This window comes from Monomorium pharaonis, chromosome 1 (assembly GCF_013373865.1).
Source record: "Monomorium pharaonis isolate MP-MQ-018 chromosome 1, ASM1337386v2, whole genome shotgun sequence".
In the NCBI taxonomy this organism is placed as follows: Eukaryota; Metazoa; Arthropoda; class Insecta; order Hymenoptera; family Formicidae; genus Monomorium; species Monomorium pharaonis.
The window spans coordinates 17,421,873-17,438,092 of NC_050467.1; the positions used below are offsets into that span (position 1 = coordinate 17,421,873).

Here is a 16,220-nt window from a genome sequence, read left to right on the forward strand (position 1 = left end):
GTTTGTCAAACGTTAAACAAGGATGAACAATGCATTATGCGCATCATGCGTTGAAACGGAACGCAGCCTAGGTATCGGCAGGAATGGTGTCCCTTTCCAAACTTCACACAGCTCTCGGCGTGATCGAAATATACATTATTAGCAAGGAAAAAAAGTGAAGTTTGGCTTGGGACACCATTCCTGCCGATCAGTATATACATATATATATATATATATATATATATATATATATATATATATATAGAAGGAAGTAATTATTTGTAACAAAGCTACAGTTAGAATTACTTTATTTCAGTAACTGTAATTTAACATCATTATCTTTTCCATTTGTAACTATAACTTATAAGGGAACAGTAGGAAGTGTCCCTCACTGATTGATTTTAATGAGCTTTGGCTATGTTGTAGAGCATAAAAAAATATTTAACCCATATTTCTTTAGCGGCGTATTTCGACGTTTAGAGGTTAAAATCCTTGAAAATAAAGTTTATAAAAAAATGTTCTATACAGTAATTCTATGGTATTTTATACTTTTTACAGTGGTATACTTATATTTTTTCAAAATTAAAAATTTTTTAATTTACCTTCTCTCCACCTCTTAATTTGCAAATTTTTGAAAATTTTGTAAGGACAAAAATTAAAAGGCATTAAAAATGAAATCTACGTACATATAATAATATATAGGTTCCATCGTTCAATTTTTGGAAAAACAAGATCATAATCTCATGCTATAGGCATCGCGGCATCATAATTACGTTAGAATTAGAAGTTGTGTTGTGTTATTTCTATAATATTGCCACGTTCAATAACTGTCTTTTCTACATATATTCTTAAATTAGAACATAAAATGGATTAACCTTAATACGCAACGATTACACAATATAAAGCATAATTGTATATATAACAAAAGTAACATATGTAGGTATGTGTACGGTATTGTAAGGAGAATAAAAATAGTGTCGTTATGCCTAATATAAAAATAGAGATAATTTTATCTTTGCAGGCGCAAGTGCGCATATACTTTTTTTATATCAATTTAAGCAATAAAATTATATTTAAAAAATAATTATTTCCGAGATGGCGTTTGCCCAAAGATCAATCAGTTTAATTAGTGTTAAAAATAATGTAAAAAAAAATAGTTCTGACTAATGCATATTAATATATATTTTGCATGGTAAATTTATTCACCAGTGTGCAAAATGTATATAAACGTCTATAATAACAAGAAGCTGTCTTTTCAACTCGTAGTTCGATAATGTAAACAAGTTTGTTAGATACTGTATTATAACATTAAGTATTGTCTTTTGTGAACATGTAAGTATCTGTTTTTAACTTGTATTACTGTCTCTTCTTGTTCTTCTTTACTTTGATATTATTGAAATTGTAAAAGTACGTTAAATCATTATTATATTATGTAATGCAACATAGTAATATACGGAAAACAGGAAAACAAATGAAGCAAGAGTTAAAATGCCAATTATGTACACATATAAGAAGATAAATCAGTTCAGAATCTTTTTGAGTGCTGTCTCAAACAGCACACAAAGGTCTAGTTTACACCGCGCGACTTAACCTATGCCATAACCTATACCCCAACCTAAAATAAACTGTTTACATGCATTATATTTTATGGCCTAAAATGGTCAGGGATCGTGTTGATATTGTTGTGACCTATTGAGTTGGATCAAATATAATGTATAGGTCGCGGACTAAACGTACGGTGTAAACTAGGTCAATATCCAAAATATCAGAACATACGCAGTACGCAAAAAGTCATTGCTACAACATTGATGATTCACTAACATAGTAACGTTCTCAAGTATGTTGTACGATAATTTGTTCAGTTTTCATATGATATGTTGTGCGATATGTTTCAACGTAATCGTTTCTGCCTGTCCATTCTCGAGCGATTTCGGGAGTCTTCAATCATCAGCGCCCTTCGGTCGCGTGTGTAGCTCTCCATTCCCCCGCTAAGGGACTTCATTTCCGTCCAACCGTCCATTTTTGGACACTTGCGTATCTTGGTCAGACCTCATAAGAAAAAAATTCCATAAATACTTTTCTAGTGGTAAAAAAAGGGTTGCTCTTTCCATTTGTGATATTAGTTTTAACACACAACCCTCGATAAAATTAAAATATTGTCTACAATGGGGGTGAAAGTAAATCTGACAGTTTTCTCAATATTACAATCGTAATTCTTGTTAAGAGAACTTTTTTTAAGTCTGAAAAACTACAAGATAACGTCGTGAAACATTTTTTACATTTTCACCCCTCTTCATCCTCACCCCTAATTCTTGTATAATTCTACTCCCAAACAAGGGATAAAAATGGAATTCAAATCGAAATTTGAAACGAGCATCTTCAAAAATCTCAAAAATGAAAACAGCACAATTTTGTTATTTTTTCTGATACTTTAATCCCCATCCCCTAAATATGTATAGTATCGAAAAAAATAACAAAATTGTGCCGTTTTCATTCTCGAGATTTTCGAAGATGCTTGTTTGTTTTCAGTTTGAATTCCATCTTCATCAATGTCGGAAATGGAAAGAACAACCCTTTTTAACACTAGAAATGTATTTATGAGATTTCTTTCTCGTGAAGTCTGTCAAGATACCAAGTGTCCAAAAATGGACGGTTGGGCGGAAATGGGTTAAAGTACGTGTCTAGCTCGCCGCATGCGACATCGCAAAAGAATAAAGATGGATAAGGCCTCATATCGCGTAGAATCACGATCTAGCGATTCATAAAGTAATCTCGTGAAATTTGTAACTGTAACACAAAACATATGTAATTTTTAATTTTGTATGCAATATCATTATGAACATACTTTGGCATAAATTTGGAGATTTCGCTAATGTTGAAATAACATGCAATGCTGTTGTATATTGCATTAAAATTTATATATATTACATTTTAATATTATATTATATTTACAATTTTTAATATTGTAATATTAATGTTTGCGTTAAAAAGCTAAAATCTGTCACGTCCTGATTTCTGTTCAAAAGTTTTTTTGTGCATTTCGACTCTCAACGTTCCCATAGATGCTATTCTATAATATTCTATAATTATAATAAAAATAAGTTGGGTTTTTTCAAAATTAATTTTATTATTATACAGATATTTACCGGTATTGAAGAAATAAAAATAGCTGCAGACAAAAGATCTAAGATGTTGCACCGACAGTTTCAATTTACTTGGTGCATCTGCTTAGTTGTATTACTCTGTGTTTCTGTACAAACTCAAGAATTTAATGATGGTCTTATTCAAATATCACCAGCTTATGCCATTGCTTCAAAAGCCGACCTTCTGAACTCAACAACATGCGGAAAAGAATTGCAGAACTTTCGAGATGCTGTTAATCGACGATTATTGTGGAGTTTAAGAAGTAAGTAAATTTCGTAATTATAATTGTATTGATATTAACTTATTAACACATTAATAGTTAGACCAGTAAAGCTACAGGGGCCCGATTCTTGAAGTCATTCGCAAGAGAAACGTATTCGCAAATTCTGTTCTTACAGAAAAGTTGAAAATTTATTGGCTATCGTATGGCTATTAACCAATAAACTTACAACTTTCTGTTAGAGCGAGTATTTGCGTATACGTTTCTCTTGCGAATGAATTCAAGAATCGAGCCCCAGCAATCGTTATTAAATACACACGCGCCGAACTATACGGTGAGTCGATCTCACGCAACCGCAGCGATCGTGAAATTATATCATACAAGTGTTACGTCCGGCAGACTCCACGATTTCCCTTCGTCAGAAAAACTAATAATTTACAAAAGAAATTCCGTTTCAACGGTCTCCGATAATTTTTTATGCATCTAGGATTAGTCTGTTAGAAACGTAATGACAAACATAGATGGACAAAACGACCAAGTAGATAATTCCGACTCCTTTTGAATATTGAATCAACAAATAATAAAATCTGAAGATAGAAATTCAAAAACAAACATGGGATCTAAGCAAAGTTTCACGTTTTCTCACAAAAAAATGAGCAATAAAGTATCTAAACATAAGCAAAAAATAAATAACCGTTTCCTCCATCTGCAACCCATACCGTAGCACGTCTAGCACGATAGAAAAAAATTATTTATCTCTTAAACCCAAAGGGAAGATAACCTACGCGATATGTCGGATCCCTTCGATAAAATTGAAAGAATGTGAGAGGAAACAGAGAAACTTTTGACAGAGTACTCAACGTATGATTGGTCAAAGAGGAAAAACTATTTCTCCAATAAGAAAACTTAGAATTTACTCACCACACAATCCTGAAAAAGAATCCTACCAATTAGAATATTTGAACCACCTACATTTGGATCCTCCCCTTGTAAGACTCTATATATATATTACCAAATCTTGAAGACAGTGAAGAATAGTAATAGTCAATATATATAATATCGTGAGTAATAGTAACAGTCAGTAATGAGAGTAGCAGTAATAAGAGTTTAGCAGTCAGTAATAGATAGTTAGTAATAGTAATGGAGAGTAATAATCAGTTAGTTGAGAGTAGTTAGTTGTGAGTTCAGTTACGTTTTAGGTTTTAGAGTTACGTTTTTAGAGATGGTTAGTTAGTAATCATGTAGAATCAGTGCGCAAGTAAACTTTAGTGCCGTTCCATCCGGTCAAGAAATCTATTCGATTCCGACAAATTTGCTCGAGAACCAACAATGAGTAAGTCCCACAATTATAATTTCTTTTGTTTTTACGTTACTCATCTGCTCCCTTCCATTTTTAATTCTTTAGGTCACCCTTCTATTATTTATAAATAATTCCCTCAGACTCACACGAACCTGAGGCTCCCGTGTGCGAATCTCAGATATCCCATCACCATACCACGACCCTGAGGAACCCTTGTGTGATCCTCAGATATCCTGACACCATACCACAATCTCGAGGAACCCCCGTGTGATCCTCGAAACGTCCTCGCTCCTCCTGTTTCTCTTACTTATTCCTAGATATGTTCCATCCCACTCTCTCTTACGTTATTCTTTATCCTCTTACAATTTCAAGCATCTATGTTTACCCCATCTAACCATTTAATAAACCCTTTGTCTATTTCTTTGCTCCGCGTTTACCGTTAATACTGTAGAATTAAAAAACAAAAATCTCTTTGTTTCCCTTTCTCCGCCCACTATATACTTATTTAATATTTGTACAACTATATACATACTCACTATGCATTTTAATTTCGATTATACCGTTATTACAAATTGTCAAACCACGACTTCAGCGTTTATTTGTATTTCTTTTTATTTTCATTTTTATTTGTTATTAAAATAAATACTTTTGTTAATTTTATATGAAACCTTATCATTTATTTTAATTAATAACGACCTCGTCTATCCCGAACAAAGACTGCATCTGGTCCGATCCCGAGTTAAAGCGATTCAATTCGTTGACTCGAAACTTGGACCGACGGACGTACGACTCGAAACGGGTTATAGCGGCCCTATCGGCACGTTGACCTATATTTTTGAGTCATAAAAAGTGCGTTCGACCCGAGGCACATACCCTCTCTTAAACTGTGTGCCTACGGGAATTCTACACGTTTTGTTACGTTCTTCCCTACCTTAACCATTCTTCCCAAAATATCCTTCCTACCGAATAAAGAGTAAAATCCTATAAGGCTGGACGTAACACAAGCGTGCGCGGGATCTCATTACCACACCACACGTGGTCCAATCCGATCACACGATACTTGATTCATTATATTCATATTTGTACAATAATCAAAACAATCTCATTATACAACAATTAAAGAGGTTTTTATTGTGACAAAGCTTTTCCCCTTCGAGTAATAAACGTTTATCCATGACCTCCAAACTACACGCATTGCACTAAAAAAAAAATTCTTGGTAAATCTGTAAAATGCATTTAGTAATGATATTGTTAAAATATTTGATTGTTATAAACAAATGTAATAATAATAACAAAACGTTTGGTAATAATTAAAAACATTTCATTATAAGACCATTATTTTGTTATAATTACCTTACGTTTAATTGAAACTATTTCACTAAGGTTTTGGGTAATTTGGACCAGGCTGGATTATTATAACCAAGTTTTTTTTTCAGTGTGTTTATTTACCATCACCCAAAAACGAAATCCCGAGACTTCTCCTTAACGGAAGGTTTCGACGATACAGAATGCTTGTGTTCTTTAAGACGTGTCGACTGTTTTTACTTGCTCCTATTCTCGAAAAACAATTAAAAATATTACACCTTGAATATATACCCATAGTAAATTGAGATTGCCTAATATTTTTTTCAAAGTTGCTCATTGAATCAATAAATAATATTCTCAAATTTTATTTTTGGACGTTTATTATTACCATCTATAACTTAATTTTACATGGTGTATTAATATAAATAATTATTATAAAAATAATCGAATATGTTTATATAATATATTAGCATATAAAAGCAATTATTTTTAGACAATATTAACAAACGTTTAGCAATTTTTATATAGCAAGATACTATACAAAAATCATTTCTCGTATTTTTCCACGTAATTAATGGAAGTTACATTATAAAAATAAAATCAAGACACAAGCTGCACGAGATGTATATTGATAAAGTGATATTTAATGAAATGCAAACATTTAGAAATTGCGAATTTTTGCAATTCTATTTTCGCAATAGTCCTTAATCTTATTTTTATAATTTAGCTACTTAGCATAACCGACGCGTTACCCCTTGATATTAATGGAAATATTAAGAGTAGAAACATTATAAGAACTACAATAAGAAGTAAACGTTAACATTTATTTGTTTTAAGTAAATAACGACATTCTAATTTTTATTCTCAGTTTTAGATTCCAGTGGTGGAATTAAACCAGGTTTTCTTTATGGAAATAATTATTGGTTAGGCAGTCGTAGTCAATGTCTCGATACGATGAATAGAAGTCCTCTAATGATTTCACCACAGAAAATAATAAATGATAAGCAGTATCGAGATCCGCAACAAGAATTTCCGCCTTTCAAAATAAATTACTTTGTCGCGTATTTTAAACACAATAGTACTTTTCAATATCACATAAATATATTTGACGAGGTAAGTTTATGAAATTATTATGTGATAAAAAGAATAAAAGAATACTTTGGCATATTGTTTTAACTTAGGACTTAGTAACACTAGGACTTTGTCTGCCAGCATCGTGTTCTGTAAATAATCTAAGTTTTATTTTGCAAAGAATATTACATGATAAAAGCATCTTAATGCACAACCTTTATTTTGTGGATCTTTATCTAATTCAAGTTAAAGATCTAGAAAGCAATGACAAGTGGCTATCCAAAGGTGCATTAATTTTTATTTGGTATGTCTCGGGGAAGAAAATTATAATACTGTAACATAATACTATATATAATAATATATAATATTAAGTAACAATAAAATGAAATATTATTATAAAACTTTTGTATCTTTTTTTAGAGAATATAAAAAATAAGTAAACAATTATTTTACTTACAGTGCATTTTTAGGGCTTTGTTTCATGACAACAATCGGAACAATATATGATATACTGGTGTATCAAAAAAATGTAAAAAATAATGAACAGAACGAAATTGATGACGGTAAGTGTCATATAAAAAAAATCTTATGTTTTTATTTGAAAGATCTCTCTACAAGATCCAAATAATAGAAATTCCCTATAAGTTTATTCACGTCAGATGCAGCGCAGTAAGCATTAAAATTTTTTATTTCAACAAACCAAGTTTTATCATTGTGCCATGTTGGTAAAAGATAAATAAAATCGCCAAAAAGCAATTAAAAGAAGAATTTTCAACTTTTAAAACGCTTTTTGGATTTTGTTTCTGCGATAATTTTTTGCTGCGTTTCATTTGAAGATTGAAGCCTAAATTTTCGACATACAAAAAGTGTTCTCTATTTTTTTAAATAGGTATATGTATCTATGTATATATGTAGTATGTATATATGTATGTATGTATGTATGTACGTATGTATGTATGTATGTATGTATGTATGTACGTATGTATGTATGCATATATGTATGTATGTATGTATGTATGTATGTTTGTATGTATGTATGCATACCTAAGCAACACACAGATGTTTTAAAAACATATTAAAAAAGTGTACATAGTGGACATTTCATACGTATTTAAAACATCCAACAATACGTTTGCACATGGGACCAAAAATTGTCAATTTCTAACATCGTCCTTTATCAAGGAATTGACACAACTGGCCCTAAATCATTCAGATATGAATGTATTTTAAACTTTAAATAATGTATGTTCTTAAAACATTTGTATATATTCCACGGACATTTGGACAAAATAAAGACTAAAACCGGATGTCCAATGGATATTGTGTGCTGCATGTATATACATACATTTGTACGTATGTATATAAATTTCTTTTAATTAATATTATTTTTAACCTTAAATCTTTTTAATTTTATGTTAATGTATTTTACTAAAGGTTTCAAAATATGGTTTAGATATCAAAGACGTTTCTAAAGAAAGAGAAACAAAATTAAATTCATCCTCGCATTGGAAAAGTATAATTGGAAATATATTAATGTGTTTCTCCGCTTACACAAATACGAGAAAAATATTTAATATAAAATTAGATGATGGGATAATGGTCATTCATGGCTTAAAATTTCTAAATATGTGTCTCATAATAATGCATCACAGCATATATTACACATTAGATTCTCTCGGTGATTAAAATTTAAAATACTTTTTCATCTCTTATTTTTTATTTTTTTCATATAATGAAAATTGCTTTTTATTCACAGATAATAAGATAGTGTTGTGGAGATTTATTGAAAATACTGGTTATTTATTAGATGCATTTATTGGATTCCTAAGTCCAGTCGATACTTTCTTTTTTTCAAGTGGATGTTTGGTGACTTATTTGTATTTGAAAAATAAAATACTGATTAAACCGATTCAATGCAGAGAGAAATTAACTGAATTCTGTATCTATATAATAAGAAGATGTTTTCGGTATGTTTTTTTATATAATAAAATAAACGTAATAAAATTATTGTATTAAGGGGATGCTAGTAAATTCAAAATAATCAAAATAATCGGTAAAACAGGACAGCTTTAACATCTCTTTAATCAGTGAAATAAAAGTTTACGTCTATGATATATACGTATGTAAAGTTTTAAAGTAATTTTTTTATTTCTAATATATGAGTAAACAACTAATATTTTTTTTGCATATTAATAATTAAAATTTTATTAAGATTGACACCGACATACATGATGGTATTATGGATATCACAAGTAAGCTCCGCTTGGTTAAACAAAGTATCGCAAATTTATATGTACGAGAGGTCGCATGAAATTTGTGCGAAGTATTGGTGGAGAAATCTACTGTACATAAATAATTTCTTTGATAACGATGCAATGGTATAAATATGTTTAATTAAAATCCGCTTAGTAATATGTTTAAATATAAAAACTTTCTGAAATTTTATAACAGTGCATGAGTTGGAGCTGGTATCTAGCTGATGAAATGCAATTTTATATAATCACTGTGGCAATATTAATTTTATCGACTATGTAAGTAATCTATTATAAATAGTAGTGTGTGTGTGTATGTGTGTGTGTGTGTGTTTTATGTTGTATTACGATTAAAGTATTTCTTGCATATATATTTAAATAAATATATTGTAAATTATAGGTACTTTTACGCTGCTGTTATGACATTGGGTGCACTTTCAATAGGCTCCATTATTCTTAGCGGTTATATTTCATACATTTATACATATATACCAACGTAAGTTATTAAAACATCTTCTTTACCGAGAATTACTTAAAAAAACTTTTTATTGTCACAGACCTGATGAAACGTATAAATACCAAGATATTTTATACATCCCACCATGGACAAGAATAAATTCATATATTATTGGAATAATGGCAGGATATACGTTAATAAAATTAAATAATTTGCTTTTGAAAAGAGTTAAGTATTATTCTTGTATATTAAACATCTTTTTTTTTTAATATTTTGTATTTAATACAAAGTATTAAAAAAAGATGTTTAAATAATTATAAAATAAACTAATTATTTATTAATTTTTACTATAAATCAATTAATATTTAATACAGTGTAATGTATAAATAAAAAGTATTATAATAACTTGGCACATTAATTTTAGGAAATTGTAATTCTGTGTTGGTGCATCTTTGGTTTTGCCAGTGCTTGTAACATTTTCGTGTTATTTTACAAGCGACTCGAATCCGTTTTAATTACTGCTATCTATGTTGCTTTTCATAAAACATTTTGGACCATAGGTATAGCATGGATTGTAATAGCGTGTTCTACTAAACACGGAGGTTTGTTTATTTATTAATATATAAATGTATCTTATCAAAACAATACATGTATACAGGGTGAAATGTAACCGGAAGCCATCCCGTAATAGAAAGATAGACAGGATCGAAATGAACATAAAAGTTCAATATTGTCTTGGGTTAGGTCCATCAATAATCGAGATATTAACGTATAAAATCGGCAAATAATTTAATTAATTTCTATTGTAATTGTGAACAGTAATTTAATTAAAGCTTATCATACATTTACAATAAATTTTTTCTTCCATCCCGTGAAAAAATGCATATATTTAATTATATATAATTTTGTATAACTTTGTATAACTTTGTAGATCTAATTATGTATGGATTTTGACCTGATCTAATTAAATCTAATTAGATCTAATTAGATCTACAAAGTTATACAAAATTATATATAATTAGATATATACATTTTTTCCCGGACAGAGAGAAGTTTTTTCGGATTTAATAAATTTTCTTAAAAAGGATTCGTTACCGAAGCTAAAATTTAGCCATGACAGCTAAAATGTGTCTTTAAGACGTAATAAAAAATACATATGTCCCGAAAGCTCACTACGATAGCATAAGTTGATCCGGTTTCTGTCACCGTGGGTGGTCTGCTCATGTAGCCTTTGGAGTGTAAATTGCATTAGGAGAAAGATGCCGCGTGCTTCGCCTAGCGGCAATCCGCGAACTACATACTTTTTAAATTTATATAATATATAATGTTAGGAATTTAATTACATTTACCATAATTGTGATTGCATTTATTATATAAAAATGGTTAATTTGATTGACTATTTCTATTTGATATTCTACTATATTATTATTTTAAATTATTATAATTTACAGTAAAATTTTTACCCTGTTTGGCACAACTATACATATATATGGTTATTTACACTAACATTATAGCAATAATAACGATAAAAATGATATTTGCAACTATAATTATTTTACAATGCAATTATAATTGCAAATACTAGACACTTTTCTCTCAGTGTATATGCACACATAATTAGATATAATGATATGTTTTTAAATACAATTAGATCAAATTTTTAATGGGTCCCATTTAATGGATCACATTTTTGTGGTAAATATGGTAAATTAAAATATATTTTTATGAATAGAAGATTATTCATTTATACTTGTATTTATTTACATAAACATTCTTATATAAAATATTTTATACACATATATAAAAATATTGCTCAAATTTTGCAATAAAACAAATCAACATTATTAATAAAAAAAATTTTTTAATTAGAATTTGTCTGAAATTATAAAATATTATAAATTTTATAAAATTTATAATATGCAATAGAAATTAATCTTCCCAGATAGCACAGAGAGTTCAAAAAGAATTCAATTGTATGTCACCCATTATTTCATCAATTATGAATTTTTTTTAAGATCTTTTTTATAAAAATAATTTTTTTTGCATCTTAAAAAAAATTCATAATTGATGACATATTATTGAGTTCTTTTTAAATCTCTGTGCTATCTTTGTGCTTCAATTATGTGAACGATAAACTCTGTGTACGCGCGCATACATATATGAAAATAAAATTACTTATTCTATAAGATAAAAATGGTATTTTTATGCAAATTTGATGCAAACACATTATTGTATATATTTTAATCGAACATAATAGTATATATATATAATTATATCTAATTTGATACAATTATATATAAATTTGTATATAATTTAAATTGAAAAAATTCTAATATAACTTTGAATAATATGATATAGAGTTATAAATATTTTGATATAATTATATATAATTATTTAATTAAAAAAGAATTCTAATATAATGCTGTATAATTCAATATGGGTTTATAAATATCTTGATATAATTATATATATTTATTTACTCGAAAAATAATTTTAATAAAATGCTGTATAATTCAATATGGGGTTACAAATATTATATACAATTATATATTATATATGATACAATTATATATTATAATTATCCACTCAAAAATATAATGTTGCATAATTTGATATAAAATTATAAATATTTTGATATAATTATATATAAATTAATATATAAATTGATCTTATTATATGTAATTATATATAATATGATATAATTATACATAATTAGATATAAACTTTTTTTTCCGGGATGTTATGGCTCGAGCGGATTGAGCTCTCCTCTCAGTGCGCTTTCATTCGCATAATTTAAAAAATTAATACCTCGATTATTGATGGACCTAACCCAAGACCTAACCCAAAACAATATTGGACTTTTATGTTCATCTCGATCCCTTCTATCTTTCTATTACGGGATGGCTTCCGGTTACATTTCACCCTGTATATACATCTATATATTTATCTTTGTTGTAGGCATTGTTAACAAATTACTATCGCTTAAAATCTGGATCCCTCTTAGCAGACTCACGTATTGCGCATATCTTATACATCCTATCGTCATACGATCGATTCGGTATTATAGTGAAACATCAATTCATTTTGAAGTTCTGTCTTGTGTAAGTATATAAATGTTGAAAATTGGAATATTAATAGACAAATGTATTAACTTTATTTGATTTCTGTGTCCAGATTGTTCTGAGTGTAGGAAACATTACAATCAGTTACTTTTGTGCTTATATATTGTCTTTGATAGTGGAAATACCTTGCATCCTGTTAATACAAATGTTTATACCATACCGTAATACGATGCATAGAAAAGTATTGTAATTTTGCATACAGATATATAAGATACTCTGTAATATCATATGCATGCTAGAAGTTCAGAATTTTTTTAATATTTCGAATGTACGTTTTAGAAAGAAAACTTTAAAACAAATATTTTAAGATTAAGAAAATGTTATATTTTTAAAAAATTTTTGTAAATATAAACAATGGAATAAAAAATTAAAGAAAATAAAGAACAATTGTAATAAGAAACAAAAAAATACACGTTATTGTAATCCCGAATATATTGTTGCGCGCAGTTGCCGGCGGAAACAAAACACATTCTTTCACTTTTAAGAATCCGCAGAATTTTATTAAAATTCAGATAACAGTAACACAAAAGCGTTTGCCCTTGCGGCAGACCAGGCTTCAACTTCGTTGTTTTATCGTGTCAAGCTCTTGTTAGAGTTCCTGCTCTTGTTATATTAACTGACAATGCTCTTTTTCTGAAGTTAATATAACAATCAGTCAACACAGTTGAACGGATTTAATTGGCGCAACAATATTATCTTAATAAAATCATTATATTTATTAACGTAATTTTATTAAAATAACGGCAAATTTATTATCTCGAGGTTTGGGTTAACGCTGGTGACGTTAAAAAGTTTGGATGTATGAAGCTAGCAAATCCAAGAAAGGTGCATTTCTTTGAAAATTGACAGGGCCAGGTGAAAGAAAAACAACTAATTGTACTGCATATTGTCAGTACTTCTGGTTTTGTTTCTAGCGGACTTTCATGTTTTGAATCAAACAACAATAGTAATAAAAAACAAAGATTATCTCGACGAAGTAAATGGCAACACATTTCTCGAATGGTCCAAAAATATTTTACTATCGCTAGACAACAATGTAGTTAGCAGGGATAACGCTCCATATCATTTTGTTGAGTTAGAAAAACTATCAATTAGTTCCTGGAAAATAGAAATAATAAAATGGTTAGAAAGTAAAAGCATTAGAAACAAAGAATATTAGAGGCAGTGGTAATGGCCAAAATTATAGAAAATAAATTGTTACGAATTGTTTCACAACAAAACGACAAAGATAATAAATATGTTATAAACAAAATATCCAAATAGGACAATTGAACAATTATTAAATTCGTATCATTGTGAATTGAATCCAGTTGAAATAGTATGGTCAATGATTAAAGAATACGTCAAGAGTGATAACAAAATTTTTTAATTACAAAATGTAAAATTATTACTTGAACAAGGTATTGATTAACTGACAGTTGAACATTGGAAGAATTTTATTAGGCATGTAACAGAAGAAGAGGAAAAAATGTAGAAAATTGATCATATAATTAATACAATAATTGACGATATATTTTCATTAATAATTAATGTTGCAGGTGAAACAATTTCTTTTATAGTGATTAATTTTATAATTTCAATCATAGACTTTAACTTAAACTAAAAAACATAACTTTCAAGGGTAGGCCACCTTGGAAGGTCAAAAAATTGAATTTTTTGCCTTAAATGATAGTTTGAACTTTCAAAAATAGTAGGCAAATACTCGGATTATAAAAATAATTATAGAAATAAAATAGATCATACTTTTTGAATATCGAGCCATTTTTTTATTCACTACAAGAACTAGCCCATTTGGCTCATATCGAGTCATTATATCGAGGCGCGTCGGAGTAACATCTAGCGCGCTTCACAGCCGTTCCAAAATATTTTACTTGCCTCATATTTACCCGGTAGGTCATTTACCTTTTGTAAGTAAATCTAAATGATAGCACTGATTTCTAACAGTTATTTTAAATAATTATACATAGCGTCAGTTTAGCTGTTGTTTTCCAACTGTACAGAAACCGATATCACACAGTACTTTTCTTACCTTGATTTTTTACAATTTATTTAATTATGGCGAGTAATACTGTATATAGTAGTAGAAAAGGTATAAGAGATAGTTCTACTCGTTCTAAAAGTAGAATTTCAAATAGAAAGATAATAAATCGATTTAGTAAGGAAAAAGAAAGTGAAAGCGTGAGTACGTCTGCGAAGAAGTTGAAACTGTCTGAAGAAGAGTACAATATTAACGTAAATGCAAGCTTTGGATCTAGATTTATTGACTTTTATACCGTTTTTTCAACAATTTCGCAATTAACAGTATGCAAAAAGTGTGGTGCAAATATGACATTTAACAAAGCAATCTGTCGAGATTTGGACTACAAGATTGTAATTATCTGCGAAAAGTGTAATCCTTCTTATGTAAATACAACTTCTCTTAATAATCATGCTTATGATATAAATCGCCGTATTATTTTTGTCATGCAATTACTGGAAATAGGACTGCATGGCATAATAAAATTTTGTGCTTTTACGGATCTTAATTCCACGTCCTATTTTCCACTCATTTGATGACTTCGACATAAGAATCTATCCACGGCAGCAAGTGTATACGTGAATATTCTATGAAACAGGCAGTAATTAAAAAAAAGAAATTGTCCGAAGAAAACGGACAGACAGATGGAATAATGGTATCCGGATTATGGCAAAAAAGAAATTTTTCTTCTTTGTTTGAGATTGCCACTCTCATCGATTAGATTACAAGTAAAATTCTTGATCTTGAGATGAAATTTGAGTATTGTGAATCTTGTGAGTACGGACAAAAGAGAACAGATACTGAAGAATATGCAGAATGGTTCAAATCTCACTCACAAGAGTGCCAAGCAAATCATGAAGGTTCAGCTGGTAAAATGGAGGTCGACTCTGTTATCGAAATGTTTTCTCGTTCTATACAATTATACGATATAAAATACGCTATCTACAGGTGATAGGGACAGTAAAACTTTGAAGGACATAACAGAAGCTAAACCTTACGAGTTTTATTGTTAAAAAAATGTATTGGGTATCTACAGAAGCGTAGATACTCGGCTTCAAAATTTAAAAAAAAAAGGAGAGTTTTTGGCGGAAAAAGGAAAAGCTTACTAGTAAATTGATTGATAAATTATTTTTATATTACGGCTTAGCTATACAAAGAAATCCTGATTTAATTGACAAAATAAAGGAGCAAATTTGAGCCACTTTGTATCACAAAATATCAACGAAAATCCATAACATGAAAAATGTCCTGAAGACGACGATTCGTGCTCGATGGTGCTCGTAGCAAAAAGCCAAAGCGCAGAAAACTTTAGCAGTTTATAAACATAAGCCAACGATGAATCTTGATATATTT

General features: G+C 29.2%; 1 protein-coding gene across 1 annotated transcript; it reads left to right on the top strand.

Moving 5' to 3' along the window:
- The first annotated feature begins 670 nt into the window (after positions 1–670).
- On the top strand, positions 671–15,927 carry LOC114254563 (nose resistant to fluoxetine protein 6-like). Its single transcript, XM_036288261.1, has 14 exons — positions 671–1,311; positions 3,118–3,385; positions 6,817–7,061; positions 7,130–7,323; positions 7,479–7,582; positions 8,473–8,697; positions 8,776–8,986; positions 9,232–9,397; positions 9,471–9,550; positions 9,672–9,767; positions 9,829–9,955; positions 10,153–10,330; positions 12,687–12,829; positions 12,903–15,927. The coding sequence occupies exons 2-14, from the start codon at positions 3,169–3,171 to the stop codon at positions 13,038–13,040; spliced, it is 2,124 nt and encodes a 707-aa protein (XP_036144154.1). The 5' UTR covers positions 671–1,311; positions 3,118–3,168; the 3' UTR covers positions 13,041–15,927.
- The last annotated feature ends 293 nt before the right edge of the window (positions 15,928–16,220 follow it).

Coding starts and splice junctions, on each gene's coding strand:
- LOC114254563 (XM_036288261.1), top strand. CDS start 3,169: ATGTTGCACCGACAGTTTCAATTTACTTGGTGCATCTGCTTAGTTGTA. Junction 7,324..7,478: donor GGTGCATTAATTTTTATTTG/GTATGTCTCGGG, acceptor TTTTACTTACAG/TGCATTTTTAGGGCTTTGTT. Junction 9,551..9,671: donor ATATTAATTTTATCGACTAT/GTAAGTAATCTA, acceptor TGTAAATTATAG/GTACTTTTACGCTGCTGTTA.